The sequence below is a fragment of the Leptinotarsa decemlineata genome, unplaced genomic scaffold, assembly GCF_025532065.1.
Source record: "Leptinotarsa decemlineata unplaced genomic scaffold, Ldec_3_MD MMD2_tig00078422_RagTag_RagTag, whole genome shotgun sequence".
In the NCBI taxonomy this organism is placed as follows: domain Eukaryota; kingdom Metazoa; phylum Arthropoda; class Insecta; order Coleoptera; family Chrysomelidae; genus Leptinotarsa; species Leptinotarsa decemlineata.
In genome coordinates this window covers 5,386,098-5,411,748 of record NW_027412747.1, presented here as the reverse complement: position 1 = coordinate 5,411,748, position 25,651 = coordinate 5,386,098, and the positions used below count along the sequence as shown (strand labels likewise).

The window sequence follows — 25,651 nt, the reverse complement described above, 5'->3', positions numbered from 1 at the left end:
TTTTCGGTCTGCAATTTTCAGAAATCGCTTCTGGGGATCAGAACGGTCCACCCTTTGACAAACCAAACCAGTCATGAGTTGAAAACTCTGGCCAGATGGCGGTGGGTGCTTGGTGCTTGTTAGTTTTTCCTACCATTTCAGCCCATTTCAGCCCATCTAGACCTGTAGCAGCAAAATCATATTTTACTACAAGATCCCATTGTTGACGAATCTCAAAATTCATATATTCATATATGTCATTGTGGAATTAGCCGCGGTGGTAGTGCGTCCGACTCACGATCGGAAGGTCGTGTGTTCGATTCCCGCTTCGACCAGATATTTTTCTCGAGAGAATTTATCTGGTTGAAGCTGGAATGATTCTGCTACCGTGTTAGGAATCACACGTTAAAAGGTAAGAACTCGTTAGTCCTTAGCTCGCACAAGTTTCTTAACTTCTGAGAGTTGTTGTTCGTATGGGGGCGGCAGCTGATTAACGGAAAAACAGATATGATTTCTTATTATGATCAAAAGAAAACCATTAGAGTAGTTCCAAAGTGATCTTTCATTACCTAATATTCATTATCCAAATGAAAAATGCAAAATTGTCAAACTCCAGCTAATGTATCCTCATTTCCGTTTCTGAACTTTGGTCTGAGTGTTTAATACATGTGTGGGTTGTTAAATTTCTGGTGATAAGCAGTTATGAAAGTTGAAATTCGTGTCTAGTGAAAAGTCGTGCTCACTTACGTGAAACTACAAAATAAAACAGTTCCAATGAGTTATTGGTTAGTCTGTGAATGAACACTTCATGATAAGGTAGGACTGGTTTGGATCACATAATGTGAGCAAAGATCTGTGAAATCTTATAATATGAACATTTTTTGAAACTGATTCATTATTCATTTCGAAAATTTCAATAGGAGCCAGTTTTCGTAATTTGAATACAGTCATGATCTGGTCCATGTTTGATAACCATATAATAATAGCATACCGGGTAAGTCAAAATATATTAAATTCGTTCAAGAATGAAGTACCTTTGTATTGCAAAATACGTGTTTCAGAATTAAATTCAGAAACATGGTTTTCTATTGGAATTTTTATTATTTTTTTGGAAAATTGAAGTTTTTCTCGTATAATATATTTTTGAAGTATTCTGAATTATAACATATCTAGAACAAACACACATCTTTCGGAGTGATTGCAGTTACTCTCATATGATACATTTTTCAGCACAATTTCTTTTGAAATGGAACTTGTCACATAATCAATCTTTTGGATTGATATATTTTCAGGTAACTGGTGACCTATTTTTTTTTCAATAATATTCAATAGTATTTGAAAATTTCGCAAATAGTCTTGGAAACATTTGAACATATGAATAATATCTTGTTCAAAGTATGACATTGGTGTTCTAATTCCTGATGATCATGCTTCAGATGAACAAAGCCCAGCAAAATATTCCAAGGATATCACGAGTAGCCAAGAAAAACAAAGAGCGGACTGAAAGTCAATAGTTTGACTTATCATGAGAGAGTTCTGGTTCATTTCATCCTTGTTATGACTTAAGCCTCGTCCAACGCCGTTATCCCCAACTTACTACAAAAGACACATCAATGAAAATTCACTCATTTTTTTTTGATATTATAAAAACCTTAGAGTACTTCTTCAGTAATGAAATTGACATTGTTTTCATTTGGATCGAAAGTCACTCGGGTATTGCCAGAAATGAAAAATCAGATGAGGCAGTGAAAGAAGCCACCTCTCTAGAATCGATAGAAATGAAATACCACTAAATTGGGGGAGACCCTAGAAAGATTTCTCATTCAAATAAAAAAATCATCATTCATTATTCCACTCCAATCTCTCTGGAAGTTTTCCCCACATAGACAACTTCAACTTTTCAAGATTTTACGCCATTACCAACACACGAATGAAAATGAATGATGGAAAGTTTCTTGTACATTTGGCAAAAATAGGCATTGATGTGAATCCATTATGATCATGTGACAATTTTTCTCAGCGGATATAAATCACATCCTATTCACATGTCCCAACTTCGAACTGTACTGGCCGGATTTATTAAACAATTTGCTTTTATCGAATGTTTCGTTTCCAACCAATTTAAAGTCCTTTTAGCTACACTCATAGTTATTCATAGTCGAATCTAAGATATCAATATAAAACGTAGTAACTCGATTTATTTCGAAAGTTCTGTAACAACTCCGGTTTGATGCCAAGGAGGAAGGGGGGTTGAAAAAACCGAAATCAGAAAGTTCACACAAATTATATCGCCCGTTCCCATGTGAACCGCTGACCATGCTGAAGCAGAATCTCGCGATTCTGGGAAACTGATGTGCAAGCATTCTTATCTTCATGGGAAGAATACTTTTGTAATTCAGTTATAATTTTGCTGCATACTGTTAACATCAATTTTTGTTAATAAAATTAATTTTTAAAAAGGACTTTGACATCCGAAAGTTATATTTCACAAGTTGAATGAATATCTGAATGTGAGAAATACCTTCTATCATTGTAAAAAAGAAATTTACATTTTTCTCAATCAGGGATTATTACATAAGACAGTGAATCATCATCTATTCCTATATACCTGTTATATGCGAATTAGCGTCTCACACGTATTAAATTACAAGCGATAACAGCTTCCTGCTAAAAGTGCTGATTGTGCAGTATCAGCAAGATGAACACTTGTGCTCCAGACAAAGCAATTGCTGACACTGTTCAAATATTGTTTTTCATACCAAACATATAAATAGATCCTGCGAGATCAGAAAGATGTTCATTAACGAATTAATCATTCTCAAGTATAGTTCATATCAATTACTCATTCAGTTAATGTTCCAAGTTTTTGACATGATACTCAAATATTGCAATGAAGTGTTTATAAAAAAATAAACCAATTTTTAAAAAGTGAATCGTGGAAAACAAGACATAACAAATTGGCGCAGTCAATAGGATTCCTTAACGTCGCTAGAACAAGAAAATTCTAACTGGCAGCGGTGGATTACAATCCTTCGGGAAACAAAGAACCGAGCCCTTCGAGGAAACAAAGAACCGAGCCCTTCGAGGAAACAAAGAACCGAGCCCTTCAAGGAAAAGCAGAACCAAGAGAACCCGAGGAGTCATCATCTGAAGAAAACCACGGAAGGAACACCTGGTGGAAAACTTCGAGAACAAGACGAATCACTCATGAAACAAATTCTGTAGGTCAACAAATATTCATCTCGTTTATTGTATTGAATTTTATTTCATTGCAATAATCATACAGAGTGATTATTGGCTTATTGTCTAACCCAATTGTTGATAATTGCACAGATCAATCATCATCAAATTATTCGTACTGTTCGATTATCAAAAAGGTATTGAGTATGGGTATTATTGATTTATTATAGTCCAGTAAATCGATTAATTGAGCGATATGCCTGACAAAGAAAATGCTCCAAAACCAATCCCTGAACCTATCCCTGATATTGAACCATATAAATTGTCAGAGATATTTTCAATCGTCCCTGAGTTTGAAGGAGACCAAATATTTTTAACAACCTTTATAAATGCTTGTGATTGTGCGTACCAAATGTCAACTCGCAATCGAAAAAACTGATAAGCTCTCGAAACCCCGAAACATATCAAGAAATCAGACACCTACTGAATTTTAACTTTGGTGATACCCGAGATCTCACCTCCTTAATCCAAGACCTGCAAAGACTAAAACAGCTACCAAATGAAACCGCGTTAATATTTTTCAACAGACTGAAAGTACATAACGCCAAAATACACGCTTGTATTGGAAAATCTACTCTCACTGCCGATCAAAAAAAAAGCTCAATCGAGACTCATCGAAACCATGACACTGAATACACTACTTACCGGACTTGAACCCATTCTAGGACAAATAATACGCGCTGGAAACCCCAGAGACATGCTCGAAGCACATATGCGAATCAGAAGAGAACTCCAACTTTCGTATTTCGAAAACCAAAAGCATGATAAACACAAACAACAAAAAAATAACATTTCCGAAAGACCCCAACAACCTAAGTCTTCAAGAACGTGTAACTTTTGTGAACGCTTTGATCATTTGTCGAACGAATGCCGCCAAAGACAACGGCCACAACCAAATAACACAAATTCCTTTAAAAACAGGAACTTTTCAAATCCAAATTTCCCCCAACAAAACCGCCCTCGAACGAATTTTCAAAACAATCAACAGAGACCACAATTTGAAACCAATCAACAAAGGCCGCAATTCCAAAATACTCCATCTAGGCCAAATTTCCAAAACCAAACCCAGAATCGTCCTACAGTAATTCAACGCAACCCCAACTTAAATCAACAAAGAACACATTGCGTTAAATATGAAGAATCACAACCTCTTCAAGATTATAATCCAGAGTATGAGAACTACTATACAGCTAGTAGCCAAAAAAATGACTATTATACTGATAATTGTCAATGCCCGCAAGAACAACTTGAACGATACGATCAATACAACCAATATGATCAATACAACCAATACGATCGATATGACCAACACGACCAATGTGTAAACAATCCAAATATCTCAGAATACTAGGATTTTCTTTCACTTCCTATACAACATCACCCTCCAGATTTCAATCAATCCCAAGACATAACATCGGACATTCAAACCCAAATTCAATCAATGAACCTAGAAGATTATCACACTTTTCGGAACAACGCTTCATGTAAGTTCACTCCACTCCATGAATTCAAAAAACTTATACTATATCAAACACCTTTCGAATACTTTCAAAATTTTAATAAATACTGGTGCAGGAATTCCGATATTCAAACCAAAAACTTGTGAAAAATACCTTCACCGATTCCCAGAAAATGTAATAGTCCAGGGAATCACGGACCAAAAAGTTTTAATCACTGAATCGACCCTGATCAATTTCAAAGATAATGATCCCCACAAAGTCTATATTCACAACCTTGATATTGAATTCGGTGGTTTATTAGGATCCGATTTTCTGGAACATTATAATTGTATTATTGATCTAAAAAACAAACAATTAATTACAAATTTCAAAACGGTTCCTTTATTCAAAGTTATAGATGATGAAGTAACTGAGAATTCGAAAACAAACCAAATTTCAATTGAACCCAGAACAGGAAGAATATTCAAACTCAAAAGTAATTTTGAAAATACCGACGCTATACTGTTAGCGCAAGAAAAAAAAATACCAAACGCTTTATTAAAAATCGACAAAAATGGTGAATTTTTGACATCTATCATAAATTCCAACGCAATTCTCAAAAAATCGATTTTTCAAACCCAATTCTCGAACCAATAACAGACCAATTTTGAACTTTAACACCTCTCACGATGATTTAGAACAAACTGAAAGAACTTAAGAAATAAAAAACCAACTCAGACTTGACCATTTAAACCAAGAAGAAGAGCAAATGATAACCGAATTATGCCTAGAATTTTCTTTTCTGACATATTTTATCTTGAAGGTGACAAGCATTATATACTCACCAACAATCCACGAACATAAGTGTTCAAAAGACCAAGGAAAGCCAACTTTAAAATTCAGCCTGACAAATGCGAATTTTTAAGAAAAGAAGTCGCTTATCTTGGACACGTAATCACAAAAAACGGCGTTAAACCAAAGCCCTCCAGAATTGAATGCATTCCCACAACCAAAAAACCCTAAAGAAATCAAATCCTTTTTAGCTGGTTATTATCGACGCTTCATACCAAATTTTGCCAAAATTTCCAAACCCCTCACAAAATTTTTACGGATAGATACCCCATTTAAATTCGACTAAGAATGCGTAAAATCATTCAATGAATTAAAATTAGCCCTTATTTCTAGTCCAATCTTGATTTACCCCAATTTCGAAGAACCTCTTCTCTTAACGAGAGATGCTAGTGCATTTGCAATAGGAGCTGTTCTTTCACAAGGACCGATAGGAAAATACCTTCCCATAGCATACGCCTTCAGAACACTTTGCAACACTGAATCAAAGTACTCTACGATTGACAGAGAACTTTTGGCGATTGTCTGGGCTGTGAAACACTTTCGACCATATCTGTTCGGAAGAAAGTTCAAACTCATCACTGACCATAGACCCCTCATTTGGCTTTTTTCTATAAAAGACCCAGATAGTAGGCTAGTACGTTGAAGACTCAAATTAGAAGAGTACGACTACGGAATAGAGTATGAACCTGGCAAAATAAACAAAAATGCCGATGCCCTATCACGGATCAAAATTAATCACTTCAGAGAATGTGTAAATTTTCACGGAAAACTTACGATACTCGCTTCAAACGAAATTGATGAAACGAACAAACCAACTGACACAGAAACACAAGACACAGAAACACGAGACATAGAAACCCAAAACAAAGAAACACCATAACACGAAGAAACCCCCTTCGAACAAATTCTACAAGAATACGAAAATTTCAGTCACTTATATGGAACTCGATCCTTGATTGACTACTCAAAAATCAAATTTGACAATTCGCAACTTTTAGACAAATCACATAAATACATCCTCACTTTTTTCTGCCAAAACAAATTAGAAGATCTTCATCATGAAATCATAGATGACATATTCGAGGAGAATGCCGAATTTTACAACGATAGAATCAATATTCTTTCAAGTAAAACCGTCAAAGACAGAAAATATTTCATAATTGCTTTACCCTTCGATCATACCTCAGCCGAAGAAATCCTATTCTTCATCCTTTATAAATGGATAGATGAAATAGACATTTCCAAAACGTACTTTGTCGAAAATAATTTGGATTTACTAATTTTGGAAATTCTTTCTTCCATTTTCGCTGAAAAAGAAATTAAGATAACAGTATGCCAAAATCTAACAAGAACTCCCGACGAAGACCAAATTCTCATCGTAAAGGACCAATGCCATTCAGGAAAAAATAATTTACATCGAGGAATAAACGAAACGGTTAGATGTGTAGAAGAAAAATATAATTGTTCAGATTTTATCAAAGACGTAGGAAATTTTGTGAAGAACTGCGAAATATGCAAAAAAGCAAAAATTTGCTGACAAAATCTTAAAAGCCCTTTTGTCATTACGGAAACTCCGAAAACACCATTCGAAAGAATAAACATTGACATTCTTGAAATTCCCACAAAAAACTATATACTTACAATTCGAGACGAACTCACCAAATTCACCCAGGCTTACCCAATTGAAAATAAATCAGCAAAATCAGTAGTAAACACTCTACTGCTATACTTTCAACACTACGGAACTCCAATCAGAATTCATTGGGACTTCGGTCGAGAATTCAACAATGCCCTACTGAAAGACCTTTATACACTTTATGACATTGAATAATCATTTTCTAGTGTGGACCATCCACAATCAAACGGTTCCTTAGAACGTTTTCACGCGACCTTTCTAGAAATGATAAGAACAAATAAAATCGACAACCCCGATGAACATCCCTTAGGCATTTTACCATACGCAATAATTTTTTACAATAACACCAAAAACAAAACACACGGATTCACCCCTTACGAACTTCTATTTGGACATACCTCTAGTAGACCACCCGAAACTCTTTACAATCAAAAAGAACTCATAACCAAGTACGTAAGAGATTTAAATAATAAAATTTCTTATTATTACATTGCTCATCAAAAGACACAATACCAAAAAGAAATATCCAAAATTCGATTCGATAGAAATGTTGCACAAAATATACCTGAGTATAAGGTAGGAGACAATGTTTACGTTAAAGAATCCCAAATTAGAAATAAACTAAAAAACAAATTTAATGGCCTATTTGAAATTATAGATATCTACCAATACCAATTCCAGATAATCGAACGGGACTTCATCACATATTATTAACTGTTCAAAAATATATTGCGAGAGATGACGAATCCTTGTTGTACATTTCACTTCAAAATTTAGAAAACTGTAAAACTCTGAATCATGGCGTAAGAATCTGTTCCGATCTACTTTCCTACCCGATTGATAGCGAAGCTATATGCGAAGCCCAACTATTGAGAAGATTGATCATCCTCCCGAGAACTTGCCAATCTTCACTGATCTACGCTACGGAATACAATGTTCAGGAACTGAGTCTAAATTTGTGGCTTATAACAATATCTGAAGTCCTACCAATCACCATTAACTGCGAAAATATGGAACCAGTTACACGAGTGATCAAAACCAATTCCCTGCTAAAACTCCAACCCTAATGCAGCTCATTCGTTGGAAGCACTAGAATTCACTCCAAATACTTCGTCGATAGATATAAGAATGTCATATACAAAAACTATGCCGTTCGAATATCATACAGTTGTTGCGATCATCTTCCTGAAAAACGACATCTTCCAGAACTGAAACCGCTGAAACTCAACAAAATCAACGTTGACGAGTTGAACATCGCTCAACATGAATTTAACCAATATTCCGAAGAATTGGATAAACTTATCAATGAGCCGTTTGTGAACAAGCACATATCATGGTTCACATATTGCACTATAACATTGATCATTGTATTAATCATACTTTACATCTTTTGCAAATGTAGACGAAAAGGACCTATACGAATCGGTATAACATTCACTTCGAATCAATCACCCCCGGATCATCCAAGATCAGACAGACAACTATCCCGTATCTTATCGAGATTCATCCCCAGGAGAAGACCAAGTATCAACCTCCAGGAACCTATAGAAGAGGAAATCCAAGTCAACACCAGTTTCCGCAAAGAAAATGTTTTGAGAAAATTTGCAGCAAAAAGCAACAACTTTTTGTATAAAAGGGGAGTTGTTATATGCGAATTAGGATCTCACACGTATTAAATTACAAGCGATAACAGCTTCCTGCTAAAAGTGCTAATTGTGCAGTATCAGCAAGATGAACACTTGTGCTCCAGACAAAGCAATTGCTGACACTGTTCGAATATTGTTTTTCATACCAAATATATGTATAAATAGATCCTGCGAGGTGAGAAAGATGTTCATTAACGATTTAATCATTCTCAAGTATAGTTCATATCAATTACTTATTCAGTTAATGTTCCAAGTTTTTCACATTATATTCAAATATTGTAATAAAGTTTATAAAGAAATAAACCAATTTTTGAAAAGTGAATCGTGAAAAACAAGATATAACATACCTTATACCAGTAGGTATGATATGATGTAATCCAATTATGTTATCCAGTGTTAGGAACCACACGTTGAAAGCTAATACCCCGTTAGTTCTTAGCTCGCACAAGTTTCGGCTTTCGAGAGTTGTCGTTCGTAGGGGGGCGACAGTTGGTTAACGGAAAAACATATTTTTAACAGATAGGCATTGGATTAGGTCAGTATACTTTGTAAATTTCTGGATCTACGAGAGGCATTTTCAAAACATATACAACTTTTGAATCTGTTTGAAAAGCTGCGAATTCTATTATTTCAAGATACTGAACTAAACTTTGGGTTGCAAGGGTAGATAATTGTTTTGCAATGATACCGAGAACTTTCCATGAGAGTTTCGCATATTTCAATCGTTCAGTATTTGGCTTCTACTAGATGTAAATTGTCGGAAATCTCGTAAATTGATTTTGAACAGAAATTGTTACTGAAATTTAGTTCGTCAATAAATTCTCGATTTGGTGTTCATCTTTCAGACTAGGGCTGAAGCCTTCAAAAATGGTAAAAAGTGAAAAAAAAATAGTGGAATAGCTTGAACATTTAAAGTTCGTTCCTTTAGATTTGTTTACTGCCAGTCTTCAAGTATAGCCCACTGACTTATAAGAACGTTTTTCTTCCTTATTCAGAGGAATCGGGCAAATTTCGGGTATGCAGTTGGTAAGTACCTCATCCACTAGATGGAGTGGCATTTCTGTTCGCTCCAACTTAAGACGAGGAATGAAATACTCTGAAAGAATTTCGATTTTCAATTATGGAATATCATTTTTAGGTCGATGATGATCACTATCTTGCACTGATGAGTGTCTAAGGAGCACGAAACCGGTCTGCAAGTGTGCCCGTTACAAAATTGAAGGTCGACTCTTTCAGTTGTATTGCCAATTGCATATGCAGGAAATTTTCTGTAAAGATTGTTCACTACTGTCTCTCACATTATAATCCTAATCTTCCTTTAAGCATGCAGTCTATCCACCTGAAGCTTGTGTCGTTGATTCCGCTTCTCCTCAATGCCTAGACGAATATGTCCTCTACATTCAAGACAGCAACTGAAAGCTTTAGGTTCACTTACTGAGTGTTCTGAAACTTGAAAAAAAATTTGTGAATTTTCATATTTTTCAAATTTAAACAGGTCAGTTGATAGGTCTATAGTTGAAAATTTAGGGAGCTTTCAATCCGCTTGTTTGTCAAGCTTATGCTTTGAAAATAACAAGATTTCTAGATAAGTTGAGGTTTTTCAAAGACTAATAAAGTTTGTCACAAGGAATATATCATCAGGTATTTAGCTGATGAACATATTTATCTCGCCTTTAGTCAGTAATTGGTATATTCGTTTTTCCATCAGAGTTGCCTATCAAAAACACGATTCTACGTTAACTTCATGCTTGAAGATAACTTTTTACCATATGATATTTTTCAGGTTATACTAGATAAGAAGGACAACTCGAGTATTTACACCTCCAAATACTATACATTCCAAAAATTAACTAAAATAATATTGACAAAAGTGTATCAATCTTGTCGTATTTATAACAAAGAGAAACCAATCTCAACGGCTTGTCTATTACCGTAATACGTAATACTGACGTGTCTGCTCTGAACTTTAGTACAGATTATGATTAGATGCAATGGGACAATGAAAAATAAACATAAGAGTAAATTCATTTTTACTTAGAGACTAAGATTAACAGAGATATACATTTATGTTAGAGGCAAGTGTAGCATGTTCATGGGTCATGTTTAAAAGCGTCACATAAGAAGCGACTCACTGCAAATATTATGAATATCAGGACTTATGGGAGGTGCGCTCAAGTGGGTGCGCCAAAGTTGGTTTCAATCCTAACACTACAGCCCTGATGTTAAATGTTGCCCAGCTCACATATTCCAAATATTTGGGAGTAGTATAGCTCACCGATGTACATGAACATTATATCCAAGGATAAAATAGCGATCTATTAGCAGTTTCTTGATAAAAGTGCGACACAATTATTTTTGTCAAACGCTTTAGATATGGTGGTTGTCAATACAACTATTTTCTTCACTCCGTGAATATAACGATCCGAAATGGTAACTGTGAAAATTGAGCAATAACGATATGTTTAACCAGCGTGATATCGGCTTGTGAGTGAAAAAGGAGGAGAATATGATAAAAATGAAACGAAAAATTAATTACGGGCTATTTGAGTTCGGGAAGTGAAAGGGGTGAGTTTTCGAGGGTGAAAACTAACAAAGTTATAGGTAATGAAAAGATCTACAACTTTTGTATTCAAAATTTTTTCACATAATCTCAAAATTTATGCGAAAAATTCAAATAACCAAGTTTTTGGTTTTTTGTTTTTATCTTTTTCAAAACTTTTTTTTTACGAAATTTGTTGAAAACTTACCTTTTCATGTTCCAAATACACTGTAATTTATTTGATTTGAAATATTTAGTTTTTCACTTCATTTTGGCTTAATATCAAAAAAGCATCCTAATTTTCAATCGAAAATTCTCGCATCAGAATATCAGTTTTTTTCAAAAAGTGAAAAAAATTTAAAAAACTCGAATTCGAAAAAAGAAAAATTCATCATCATGTACAATTTTGAGCTATTTATTGAAATGCAAACTTTGATTGCTCAAAAAACGAAAGATTTCCTGTTACATTGATGAACAAAAAAATTGCAAACCGAAATATACTACTGTAATTAACAAACGAATAGGTTATGAACGTTAATATTTAATAAGACATCTACAATATTTTGAGAAGGTTGAGGGATCTTCTTTACATAATTTTTTAGAAGCCTATTTATTGCTTTTTCTGAAATAATTTATATACCTGAGTGTAATGTAAAATCTCAACTATACAAATTATTTGTGAGTGTGAATAGATCAACGCATTCTGACGGCATAGTCCTACTTTTTAACGTGTAACACGGGTTTGACGATAGCAAGTAAAAATTGAGCGTTCAGCGTGACGGATTTTCATTTTTTTCAGAATTTCATTTATTCGAATTGAAAGGGTTATATTTTTAGGAGTGATTAATTTTTGGGAAAGAAAGTTTTTGGCTTCCTACTACTCCATCTGATACAAAAAAAAGGGATGAGAGAATCTTCCAAAAAAAGGAAGAAAGTAATTAATTTGAAAATAACTAACTCTATACATGGATGTGTAGATCATGCAAAAAAGTAACTTTCAGACACAAACTGAAAGAGAGTCCTCCTGAAAAAGCTACTTTCATATAAACATTGAATTCCACGAAAGAAAAAAATTCTTTCGAAACAAATACTTCTATATGAACACTGAATTATACAGAAGATACTTTCCTCTACTCAGTTTGTATTTCAAACATTCGTTGTGGAATAAGAATCAGATATCATTCACATAAGTTCTACTTTGAATGAATGGTACAAAATTGTACTCACATGGAACACTGTCACCCTCACTGGTATACACCGATGTTTCACCTCAAGACACTTGCCCTTAGGCTCTTCAGTACCAAATTGGATAACAGTATAGAAAATACAAACACTCCATCCATGAACTACGATTTTGAATGTCACGGAATGAGCTTGATCTGCTTATGTCATCGATGACATCGTAATGACATTCATTCACCTATTTGATTTAATCCCAGCCAAGAGGAATCTTATTTGAATTGAAAGGGTTATATTTTTAGGAGTGATTAATTTTTGGGAAAGAAAGTTTTTGGCATCCTACTACTCCATCTGATACATTTTTTTTGAAGTATTCCTCGTATTTTATTCGACATGCTTCATTTGAAGGTCCCATCTGAAATACCGATCTATCATTATTGCTAGATATTTTATGAATTGGGCTTCAGAAATTTTTGAATCTAGAACAACATGAATATCTCCCAAATGTGGCAATCCCGATGAATAAGAACAGAATGGTAGATAACGGCTCCTATTCAAGTTGAGAGTGAGTTCATTCCAAATGTTTGGTTTTTAGGTACCAACAGTATCATATCCAAAACTTATTATTTTCCCCAAATGTTAAGGAGACTATTTATCTATAGAATAAAGAGTACTGGTCCCTGAACAGACCCTTGCGGAACACCATTAGTTATTTTTCTAGGACTGCTACATATCTCATCAATTCGCACCTTTTGCGTTCGTTCTGACAGATAATCTTTTAATATATTTATTCAGTAACTTTTGGTGACTAACTGTAACGAAGACTTTTGAGAGGTCAAGAAGGATACTTATTGTTGGCACTGATTTATCTTAGGGAATCGTAAATTGATGTTGTAAATTTGTAAATAGCATCTTCCGTTGATTTTCCCTCTGGAAAACCGAATTGATTTTTAAACAAAAGGTTGATTTATTCAGGAAATTTGTGAATTTGGATTTTATTACACGTTTCATAATTTTTAAAATATTGGAAATCAGTGAGATTGGCTATAATTCCCTATTTTATTTTTCCCCACTCTTATATAACGGCTTGACAATAGCATATTTCAATACCGTTGGAAACTTTCCAATCTGAAAACAATAATTGATCAAAAAAGCTAGAGTTGCAGCGATTTCGCTGGCAACTAGATTTAGAATTTCGGAGCGAATATTGTCATGCCCTGGAGATTTTTTCAGTTTCAATTTTTTTTGTCACTGCAACGATCTCTGTTGGATTCAAATATAATGTGTTTTCAATACTGCTTATATGTTCATTATAGTTATTAATAGAAGGAATTTCAATTCAATTAATCATTGAATGTATTGGCAATTTGAAGTTTATCAGTTATATGATCCCCATTCCTTGCTTCAATAACTTTGATACCTGTTTTAGGTTACGTTTTCCCAGTGACCTCGTTAATGCACTCCCAGAGAGCTTTTGATCCATTTTGATTTTTTTCTATTGATTTTCTACAGTAATGTTTCTTGGCATTTATCATTTCACTATTCAATAGGTTCCTACACATTCTATATTGTTCTTTCACCTCAATATTATTTGGACATTTTGTGGTTAATAAATAGAAATGGTTTTTTCATCGATTCGATTCAGTAGAGATTTAGTCAACCATTTCTTCTTAAACTTGTTATGTTTTTTCTTAATTTTAAAAGTTCTTGTGTTTTTCTCAATGTATTGTGTTTCAGTTTATAAATTATCTTTTCTGCCATAATATTTACGTCATTTTGTGAATATACACATTTCCAGTTCTCTTAACTGAATCAAATCTCAATTTATTGGGATCAGCATACCTTTTAAATTCTTTTATTTTATTGTTTCGTGTTGAATTTGCATCAATTTCGAGAGTGAGTGCAATTGGTGCATGATCCGTAATTTAATAATGGGAAATAAATGATTTATTATTCATTTGATTGGTAGGTATCTTACTGCAGACAAATAAATTATCCAAACAGGAGTCACTAGGAATCCTGGTTGGTTGATTTATGAAAGAAACATACCCAGAACAACTCATGATATTTTTATATTCTCCTATGTAGTCATCGTGTTCCAACAAATTTATGTTCATATCACCAGTGAAAATATTCAATTCATATTTCTCAGATTTTTCAAAGTATTTCAAAAGTTTTTTATTGAAACTTTTGGGACAAGTACTAGGTGAACGATATACTGATGTTATTGCTGTGTTTTGTCTTGCTATAATAATTTTCATTACTGCTATATCTCCTAGTTTGAATAAACTTTTTTGAAATTTTAAGCTTTCTTTAATGAACATAACAATACCGTCGACAAATTCAGAAGTTTTGGGAATTGATACAGATATCGCGTTGATGGTAACATGTTACGCCAATAAACATATTGCTGCAGAAATTTCAAAATCTAAAAAGATGCAATCCGGAATTGAAACTAGTGAAATCCATAAAATAGAAATCGGCAGAAGATAACATTGTTTTTATGCGAGCTGATAAAGGCAAAACGGTCATAGCCATAAACAAAGAAGAATACGTGGAGAAGACTTTAGACTCTCTTAATGCTGGCATGTACGATAGTTGTACGATAGTCTCAGAAACTTTGAAAAATATTCATTGTGACATGGATGACACGGAAAAATTCCGATCGTTTGTCATGAACACACAAACACTTAAATTGTATTCGTTGGTTAAATTACACAAAGATAACTACCCGATAAGACCGGTAGTTTCTTTCGTCACAGCTCCTTCAGTTGAAATATCCGAAAAACTCATGGCAAAACCACACCAATTTCAAATGAAAATTCAGTTTGGGGAATTCATACTATTTGATCAATGAAATTCAAGATATTACACTCCCGGATAATGCAAAATTGATTTTATTCGATGTGAAGAATCTGCTTCCCAGTATTCCTCCGGATGAAATGATTACTCTGATGGAGAATCAATTGGACGAAAACTCTATCAATCCGGTAGTGGAAAAAGAAATATTAGACTTCGCTTAGATTTCGTTTGTCAAATGATTACTTTCAATTCAATAAAACTTTTTACCCATCCTGCAAAGGTTTCATAATGGGAAACCCACTTAGTCCTATTCTGGCAGAGATTTTCATAGACGATTTGGAGAGGAGAATACACAGTAATCCACTAGTAAAAAGTTTCTTGTATTGGTATAGATATGTTGACAGATAATTGACTAACTTTTTGAAGTTCATCAATTCTCTCCACCTTTCTATCACCTTCACAATGGAGATGGAACAGGACGACTCCATAAATTTTTTGGACTTGACAATAGCAAAAGTTTACAACGAACATGATTTTCCAATTCATCGTAAACCGGCACATACAGATATTATCATTTATAATTCGTCCACTCACCCATATCAGCATAAGGTAGCAGCTTTCAACGATATGATCCACAGACTGATAAATGTGCCCTTGTCAGAGGCGAATTTCAATAAAGAACTGAATATAATAAAGCAAGTAGCCGTTAACACTGATTATGATAGCGGTCTGATACATTATTCATTATCAAAAAGTCATACAGTCAAGCTTTGAAAAAAGTTTGTCCAATTCGAAGAGAAGAGGATGAAAGTTATAGAACCTTAACCTGCTCAGGCCAACCCACTACAAATTATTCAGATTTTCTGCACAGCAAAGCTGTAAATACTGCTTTCAAAACCAACAACAACTTAGGCATGCACATTAAGAATAACAAAGATAAGAAAAATCAGGAGTGTATAAATTATCGTATGGGACATGTCCGATGTTTTATATAGGTCAAACTAGAAGAGCGTTCAAAGCCTGCATACAGGAACTCAAATATAATTTCCAGAATGGAAAAATAAATTCCGCATATGCCACTCATTCAATCTCAGAGGGACATGAGTTCAACCATGAATGCAAGCCCCTCAATTTCCAGAAGAAAGGTTCAAAACTTAACCGTTGGAGAGTATGGTAATAAACAAATTCAAAAACTCTCAACATCTTATGAACGATCAAACTGAACTGAATAATTCGCCATTATTGAATTTGTTCATTTGTAAGTAAAAAAAGGTATATTTATTGGTATACTTTCGAAAAAATGTATTGATATAGTTAATGAATTCATAACTGACCTTACTGACCTTTTCTGGTAGATTCATTAATTAGGCAAACGAGTAGGTAATAGGTTAGAGAATAAAATGATTGAAATTCAGAAGTAGCTCTCAGTTTATGCTTGAGAAAGCATTGTATAGTGAAACACGTGCCGCGGTTTTTGTGAAACCATTTATAGTGGACATCATACAATAAACTGTAATGATTAGTTTTTTGATAAGGATTTTCATCAAGTATCGGCCAGTTCTATTCAATAAATATTCAGATTTGAATTGATTCTAGCTATTTCGTCGACCTTTTTTAGGTATTTGTTACCTTCCAGAATGTGAAAAATATAAAAATTATAATGGAGAACTTTATACAAGTGTAGAAGGGCAAACTTTTCAGTTTACCCCGATAAGTTACTGCGTAAAAATCAAAGTATTTTTCACAAAGAAAAATCTTCTATTTATCAGTAACTTGTCGTATTTAACAATTTTACTTATCAAAAAAAAAAATTTTAAGAAAGAATACTTATCTTTTATGTTTCGGAGGCCAAAATCTGCCTTCGTCTTCAGAAATGGATAAAAAATTCGAATATATTCGCAGTTATTCTTTTTTATGACATAATTTTATATTTATATTTGTATTATCTCTTCACTTATTTTTTTGATAAGCAAAATTGCTGAATACTACAAGTTACTGATAAATAGAAGATTTTTCTTTTTGAAGAATACTTTGATTTTCACGCAATAACTTATCGGGGTGAACTAAAAAGTTTGCCCTTCTACACTTGTAAGGTAACAAATACCCAAAAAAGGTCGATAAAAAACTGATTTTTTCTCCACAAAAAATGACTTTCGTTGAATAATCTAGTTAGTTTTGAAAACGGTGTAATGACCGGAACTACAGTCAACAAATATAAAACTATCGTAGAAAATAGACGAAAGTGCGTTTTTATGAATTTCTACAAAATAAACAAGTTATCAATCAAAGAAGCTTTTTATTTCGCTGTAACACATCGTTGAGACGAGCTTTCCCTGTTGTCGTTAGCACAGTCAAATAATGAACTCGACTGAGCAGACACACTCGTATTTATTCTGTGTTGGAGAACTGCCATTCATTGTGAAGCGGGTCGGGTACTATGCCCATACGGATCCAAAAATCGACTCCTAAAATGAGATCATGGGCCAACTCCGGAACTACCTGTACTTTCATTAATCCTACAGAATCTCTAACCTTATCGGCACAGAACATGTTCCGATACTAGAGCATCGTTGACCATTGGCAACAGTGCAAAATACCACCTGTTCCCTATACAATGGAATTCCCAGACGTCTAACTACGTTTGAATGAATGCTTTATTTATCATCGGATAATCAGATTACAATGTATAATGAAAATATATGTAGGAGCATCAGCTGGTTGAAGTATTCTATAGTCTATTTCAAAAGAGTGTAGAGTAATAAATCATGAAGTGTCATAAAATTTGCCTGAATTTCGTTGTCGTCCATGGGCGTAGGCAAATCTTAGGATTATTAAACTTAATAATTAAAGTAAATTAAAAATTACAGACATAGATAATAATAAAAGGCCATTTTTGGGAAGTAATTTGGTCTAAAACTAAGTACCTACATGTATTTAGGTAAGTAAAATTTCTTAAAAAAAGATTAAGATTAATTTTAGTGGTTCTTGTAAACTTATTTAATATGCAATTTGGGTTCATATACTTGAGCATGATTTCTCAAAAAAGGGTTAACACTTAGTTCCGAGGTGCCATGTCATTATAATAATCCCTTTTTGACCCTGCCCACCAATCATGCAATACCTATTAAACCCAGGTAATTAAGAAAAAGGGTTTAAATATATTGTAATGGTGTCTTAAACATTCGAGTTATAATAGTAATTGTTACTACACCAATTAAACGTACAGTGATATTGTGATATAGAAATAGTGAAAAAGTTATAAAATGAGGACATTTACTCCAAAGAAAAGAAGTGTAAAAAATTCTCCGCTATCTGTTTGCGAAAAAGTTATAATTTTAAATGTATATGATTGCATAAAACACGATCACCCTAGTTTTTCTGTGCAAGAAAGTGTTGAGCGATGTGCCCGAATGACTGGAATTGGACAGTCCACGATTTTTAAATTATTGCGAGAAAGAAAGATATCAGGCCAGGTAAGTCCATGCAAGAGAAAATCAGGAAGACCAATAAAAATCTTAGATGAAGACACCAAATGTGACATTCGAAGAAAAGTTCATTCGTTTTATTTTAAAAAGGAAATACCCACTCTTGAAAAAATATTTATCGAGATAAGCCAAGATAACGATATTCCTTTGATATCCAGAAAACTTTTATGGAAAACTTTAAAAAGTATGAATTTTGCCTGGGAAAAGCACAATCGAAAGGCACTATTACTGGAAAGTGATGAAATTGTTTGCTGGAGACGAAAATATTTGACAACTATAAAGCAGTACCGCAGAGAGCAAAAGAAAATTTTTTATCTTGATGAGACGTGGATAAACGAAGGTTATATAGTCAAAAAAATGTGGCAAGATAAAAATATAACAAGTTCTCGCCAAGCTTTCATAGAAGGCCTTTCGACGGGTATTAAAGTGCCTTCGGGAAAAGGGAAGAGGCTTATAATTGCTCACATTGGAAGCGAAGACGGATTTTTAAAAGAAGGTTTGTTAAGCTTTGAGTCGTGCCGGACGGGAGATTATCATGAGGACATGAATTCGGATGTCTTCGAAGACTACTTCGGGGAAATGTTAAAATTTCTTTCAGCTGATTCGGTCGTGGTTATGGATAATGCAAGCTACCATTCAAGGCGCTTAGAGAAGGTACCAACTTCAGCTTGGAGAAAGCAAGAAATTATTAACTGGCTGTCAAATAAAGGTATTCAGTTTGAGACGAATTCAGTAAAGAAGGAACTACTAGCCATAGTAAAACAACATAAATCTCGCTTCATGAAATATGCCGTAGAAGATGTAGCAGAAAAGTATAAAGTAACTGTGCTGCGCCTACCGCCATATCATTGCGAATTAAATCCTATAGAACTTATATGGGCACAAGTTAAAGGATATGTTGCAAGGCACAATACCACATTTAAAATGAAAGATGTCAAGGTATTGTTTGATCAAGCCATTATGGAAATCACATCAGAAAACTGGCAAAAAGCAATCCAGCATGTTTTAAAAGAGGAAGTATTTCCCGATTTCGGTTCGTATATATTTTATTGTTACATTTTGTATTTTTTTTAATAACACTGTTCTGCTGTATTAAATTTTTATTTCCTTTAATATGATTTTTATGAATGCATATTCTTTTGGCAATTATCCCACTAGCGCGCCTCTGGCTCAGTATTTATCCGTCGATAACAATGGACAAATCCCTTAAAACAGGGTGATACCTACCTGCTCTTTATGAAACGACATAATTTTGCAATGCGGACTAGGGAAGTGACAGAATTTATTGACGGATCACCCTGTAGCGCTTTTGAATACTTAATGAGATTTTATTACTCTACACTCTTTTGAAATAGACTATAGTTGAATTATAAAATATAAAATGAGTTGGAAAGCTGCAGTGTTGAATTGGAGGCGAAAAGGCAATCTCAATACCACTTTAACAAAAGATAAATTTGCACCTATTCTGAAAGGAGTTGTAGATACTTATGCGAAGACAACGACGATTCAGAATGGATTTCGCGCAACAGGTTTATATCCGTTTATTGATAATGCTGTCGATTATTCAAAGTGTTTAGGAAAAAATAATTCTGCTGGAACTACAGAAAACACTATTCAGGATACATGTTCAAATGCACCAAAAGGTTATCTCAGTTACGAAACTTTCGAACAAATTATTGGGAAAGAATATTCATCAAAATTTAAAAAATATGACCAAGATTCGACACCACAATCCAAAGAATTTACACTGTTGTATACGTTTTATAAACAATTCGACTCTTACGAAAATTAATCAAAACAATTGCATATGGATGAAGATAGAAAGAGGGAAGAAATAAATATAGATATAATGGATATAAATGAAAATGCAACTAAAGATGTAACTGAATATTTAATTGGAGATGTAACTAAAGATGTAATTGAAGATGTGACTGAAGATGTAACTATAAATGAGTCTGAATATGTAACTGGAAATTCATTGAAGATCAATCACAACATGCTCAGATGCAATATTTCAATACAGGGTGTCCCTGGACTTCCTCTTTTCCTCTAGGGAATGTATAGATGGGGTCAAAATATCACCAGTACGTCATATAACTTTTTTTCCTGAAATCCTTCGTTACCAAGTAACGGGCCCTCGAAGTTACAAAATGAAAAATGTTTTTCTTTGATAACTTTTCAAGTGAATATTCAAAATCATCCAAATTTTGGTAATTGACTAAACAAATGAATTCCTTCGAAGAGCTTTCATGCAGGAGTCAGTTGTTTTGCTACAAAGTCAGGAACGAACTACCCCCGATGGTCCACACCCCAAAACTTTGAAATGACAGATATTTTTCAATATTTTTCAACAAATTAAGGTTACTTGGACAATTTTATGAATAAAAGTACTCGTGTGGAAAGTCGATCGGAGCAACGAGTCTTGATAAAAATGTAGTTTCACTCGACGACATCAAACCCGCTCGTCCACCATTATTTGAAATGAATAATTATCAAAGCAGAAATAATAATGATAACGTTATTTCAACAACATTTATCCTGAGATGTTTAGTTTTTAAGGAAAATGGAAATGATAGGTAAAATAATCATAACGAATTTTTATAATGCAAACACGTTTAACTAACGAAACTCAAGAGCCTCAAGAGCAAACAGAAATGAAAAATCCGCTACAGAAACTGCTCGATATGACCACCTTCTCTACCTATACATTTTCTTAGTCTGCGAAGACACCCTCTCTGTACTTGAAATAGCATTCCAGTGTCGTTTCGTATGGCTTCACAATGTAATGTTATTCTATTCAACAATGCATCTCTTGTGTGAATAGGTGTAGCGTAAACAAGGCTTTTTAGATGCCCCCACAGAAAGAAATTCAATGGATTTAAATCCGGAGACCGCGATGGCCATGAATATGGCCCACCTCTACCAATCCATCTATTGTGGAAAATATGGTTCAGATGGTCACGCACAATCAAACTAAAATGAGGAGGAGCGCCATCATGCATAAACCACATATCTCTTCGGGTTTGCAATGGAACATGTTCCAAAAGTCCATTCAAATCGTTCTTAATGAACTCCATATAACGTTCTCCATTCAATCGGTCCTGTAGAACGAATGGTCCTATAAGATGGTTTCCTATGATACCAGCCCAAACATTCACGTTGAATTTCCGTTGGTGTTTGGTTTGCAATATCCCATGGGGATTTTCTTCGGCCCATATATGGAGATTATGAGAGTTGATAACTCCATCTCTACTGAAACCTGCTTCATCAGTGAATAAAACTCGATTAATAAAAGTCATATCCTCTCTTTGCCTATCCATGAACCAATTGGCATATTCCAGTCGTGCTGGAAAATCTTGAGGTGTCATGGCATGTACCTTCTGGATGTGAAATGGGTGGAGCAGTTGTTCCCTAATTATTCTATGAATAGTGGACTTGGATGTATGGAACTGTTCTGATAGATTTCTGATGCTCATTGAAGGATCATCAGCGACGGCTTCCAAAATATTTTCCTCCAATACAACGGTACGTACAGTCCTAGGAGCGCCCTCACCACCTCGTTTTGGCAAAACTGTACCTACAATAATATCGAAATAAAACAACGTGCTCAAATTAATTATCAATTATTACATACCTGTCTCCCTTAAGCTGCGATCGACACGCTCGAATGTTTCTCTTGACGGTACCGTTCGATTGGGAAAATGCTCGGAATACAGACGACGAGCTTCTGCAGCATTACAAAATGCTCGTCCATAAAATACATGCATATCTGCATATTCATTGAATGTAAACTGTTCGGCCATATTAAAAAAATTCAAAATATCCTATAGAATATTGACAATACAATGATAGTCATATGACAACGCACCACTCAACAAAACAAAATCGCATTCCAGTTTCTCATTTTTTATCAAAACTTTCTAAAAGGTTTTTTTGTCAACATCTGTGAAAGAAATGGAACATAATTATTCCCTGGATATTTTTCACCTGATCATATGCAGCCATTTTTGTAGTTCATTCGTTTGCTTTTTATTAGTATAGTAAATATTTTTTCCGATGTGCGTTTTTTCAGCTGAATTTAGATTCGTGTTAAAGAATTTCTCCCATAAAATTATAATTATCAGTGAAACTCCTCAACAGTTTAGCTGTGAAGAAGAATTTGAAACATTCGAATGTTGAGTTTCATGAGATTCAGATAACTGATCAACACGAAACGTGATTATTCCACACGTATTATGTACATACAAAATATGGAATGAATTCGATATTTCATAGTAGAGTAGCTTGTTAGTTTAAAAACACCACGAATCTACAGAACTTGATATTTCTTTTGAAAAAATATCTGCTATCACAATTGTGACTTAAACTTCCATATAGGTACTGTACTTTTTGTTTACGACTTCATTTTAGCGTACTTTGTTTTATTCCTGTTATAAATGTTGTTGAATCAACGTTATCATTATTATTTCTGCTTTGATAATTATTCATTTCAAATAATGGTGGACGAGCGGGTTTGATGTCGTCGAGTAGAACTACATTTTTATCAAGACTCGTTGCTCCGATCGACTTTCCAAACGAGTACTTTTATTCATAAAATTGTCCAAGTAACCTTATTTTGTTGAAAAATATTGAAAAATATCTGTCATTTCAAAGTTTTGTGGTGTAGTCCGTTCCTGACTTTGTAGCAAAACAACTGACTCCTGCATGAAAGCTCATTGACGGAATTCATTTGTTTAGTCAATTACCAAAATTTGGATGATTTTGAATATTCACTTGAAAAGTTATCAAAGAAAAACATTTTTCATTTTGTAACTTCGAGGGCCCGTAACTTGGTTACGAAGACTTTTAGGAAAAAAAGTTATATGAAGTACTGGTGATATTTTGACCCCATCTATACATTCCCGAGAGGAAAAGAGGAAGTCCAGGGACACCCTGTATAGAAAACATGCCAATAGTTTTTGATGTAGCTCGAAATAATGTCATAATTTTGAAAGTTACATTGTTAACAAGAAATTTGGTTGAAGCTAAAGATCAGACTGATGATCAGAAAAGCGATATTGATACTAATTATAATAGTCACAGTTCAAGTTTCAATGAAATATTATATTGGCCATAAACATCTGAACGTATAGGTAACAGGCAAACGAAAAAAGTTCTTTATGTAATAACTGGTACTGAATGGCGAGATAACAAGCGGCAACAAGTGGAAGAGGAAATAAAAAAAGAATCAGAAAAAGAAGAATGTCTTGAGAAAAAAAGCAAACAAGTTCTACAAAAAACACATAAGGAACAAGAAAAACAAGAGAAGAAAAAATCAAAAATTAACGAGAAGCAAATAAAGACTGCATCAAAAAAAGAAAGGTTGAGTGCCATCCGTCAAAAGAAGAATCAGCCAAACAAAAAAGACAACATGGAACCTACGATCATACATCCTGGATTTCCAAACGAACATTTTGAACCAGCAGACTCACATTCTCAAAGTCTCACCACAGAAAATGTTACAAAAGTCACGAAAAACTTATTCCATGAAAAATCCATTGATATCCACTCCAATATTATTTTAAAACCTAGTGAAGATTTTAACGATTTGAGTATTGATCTACAGCCGATTGGGCTTCCACCGAATTTGAATATCAAGAAAACTGTAGGTTTATGTTTTAGTTGTACTTTTAATTGTACTGTTTACAATTATGCAATTCGGTGTTATAGCTGTGAGAGAGCCTATCATGTTACGTGTTTGAAGAAAAATAATATTCATAAGTCGAATTCTGAAATTTTACATTGTACCACTTGTTTGAAAAAAGTGTAGTCACTTTTTCTCTTTCGCATTTTGATAACGAACCGTATACCCCCCGGAAACAAAATTTTGCTCTAGACCATGTTTTACATTTATTTGTATTGAGAATTTTATTACACTTTATTGATATCGGAGTAATATAAAGTCAGTTTTCAAAATTCTCCATAGTACTTATACGATTTCCTTTCATAATTTTCGAAAATTAAATAACAGGCCAATAACTGAGATTACCTTTGCCAATAATTGCCGTGAACCAGCCAATATCTAGTGAATAGAATACTCAAAAAATAAGTGCAAATTATGAATTTATAGTTATTATTTTTTTTATAAAACAATATGGAAACTCTTTAACGTTTTATTGACTAGCCTCTGGAGAATTTTTATTTAGATATATAAAATAATTTGAAATTTATAATATGAAATGTGATGATATAACCTTAACGGACCAATTACTGACAGGTTTATCCTATTTGCAGTTTGGATATTGTTCACAGGAATCAATTGACACTGTCAATAATTGGGCAGTAAATTATTCATCATTTTGAAAATGAAAGTCATTGTTTGAATATAATGATTTTGTTTCACATTAAGCCAGCTGAGGATATCTAACATCGATTTTATATTCGTGTACGTGTTGTAACCAAGGATAATACGCATTGCTTTATTTTGGAGAATTTGCAGTCTGTCATAATTAGATATGTTCGTGTAAATTATGAAACTGCAATAGTTGAAATGAGGCATATCATAGTATTGTACACTGTTATCCGACTAGACTGAGATAAAATGAAGTTATACGTCTCACGAATTAAATTTTTTTACCAATTTTTTTTGCAATATAGTCAATATGTTTATTGAATTTCAGTTGGATATCAATTACGAATCCCAAATATCTCATTTCCTAAACCCATTCAATCCGCTGATCATTTATTTTGATATCTAATTCCATACTTAGAAATTTTTGATACAGAAAATTATTGCCAATAAACATATATGTATTTTTAGTTTCATTAACTTTCATTATTGATTTTAAATTTATAAGAAAGTTGATCTATTTCTT

General features: G+C 33.8%; 1 protein-coding gene across 2 annotated transcripts in view; it reads left to right on the top strand.

Annotated features, from left to right (window-relative positions):
* Positions 1–657: 657 nt before the first annotated feature.
* LOC111510187 (cytochrome P450 4c3-like) overlaps positions 658–25,651 on the top strand; it is a 118,218-nt gene continuing 93,224 nt past the window's right edge. Inside the window, exon 1 of one of the 2 annotated variants that reach the window (XM_074186180.1) lies at positions 658–795. Coding sequence is in view for 1 of the 2 variants with exons in the window: in XM_074186179.1 (XP_074042280.1) it covers positions 929–973 (45 nt within the window). In the remaining variant the exon portion in view is untranslated. Of the gene's footprint in view, positions 796–826; positions 974–25,651 lie in introns of those variants that run through there. The other variant, XM_074186179.1, reaches the window with a different exon arrangement.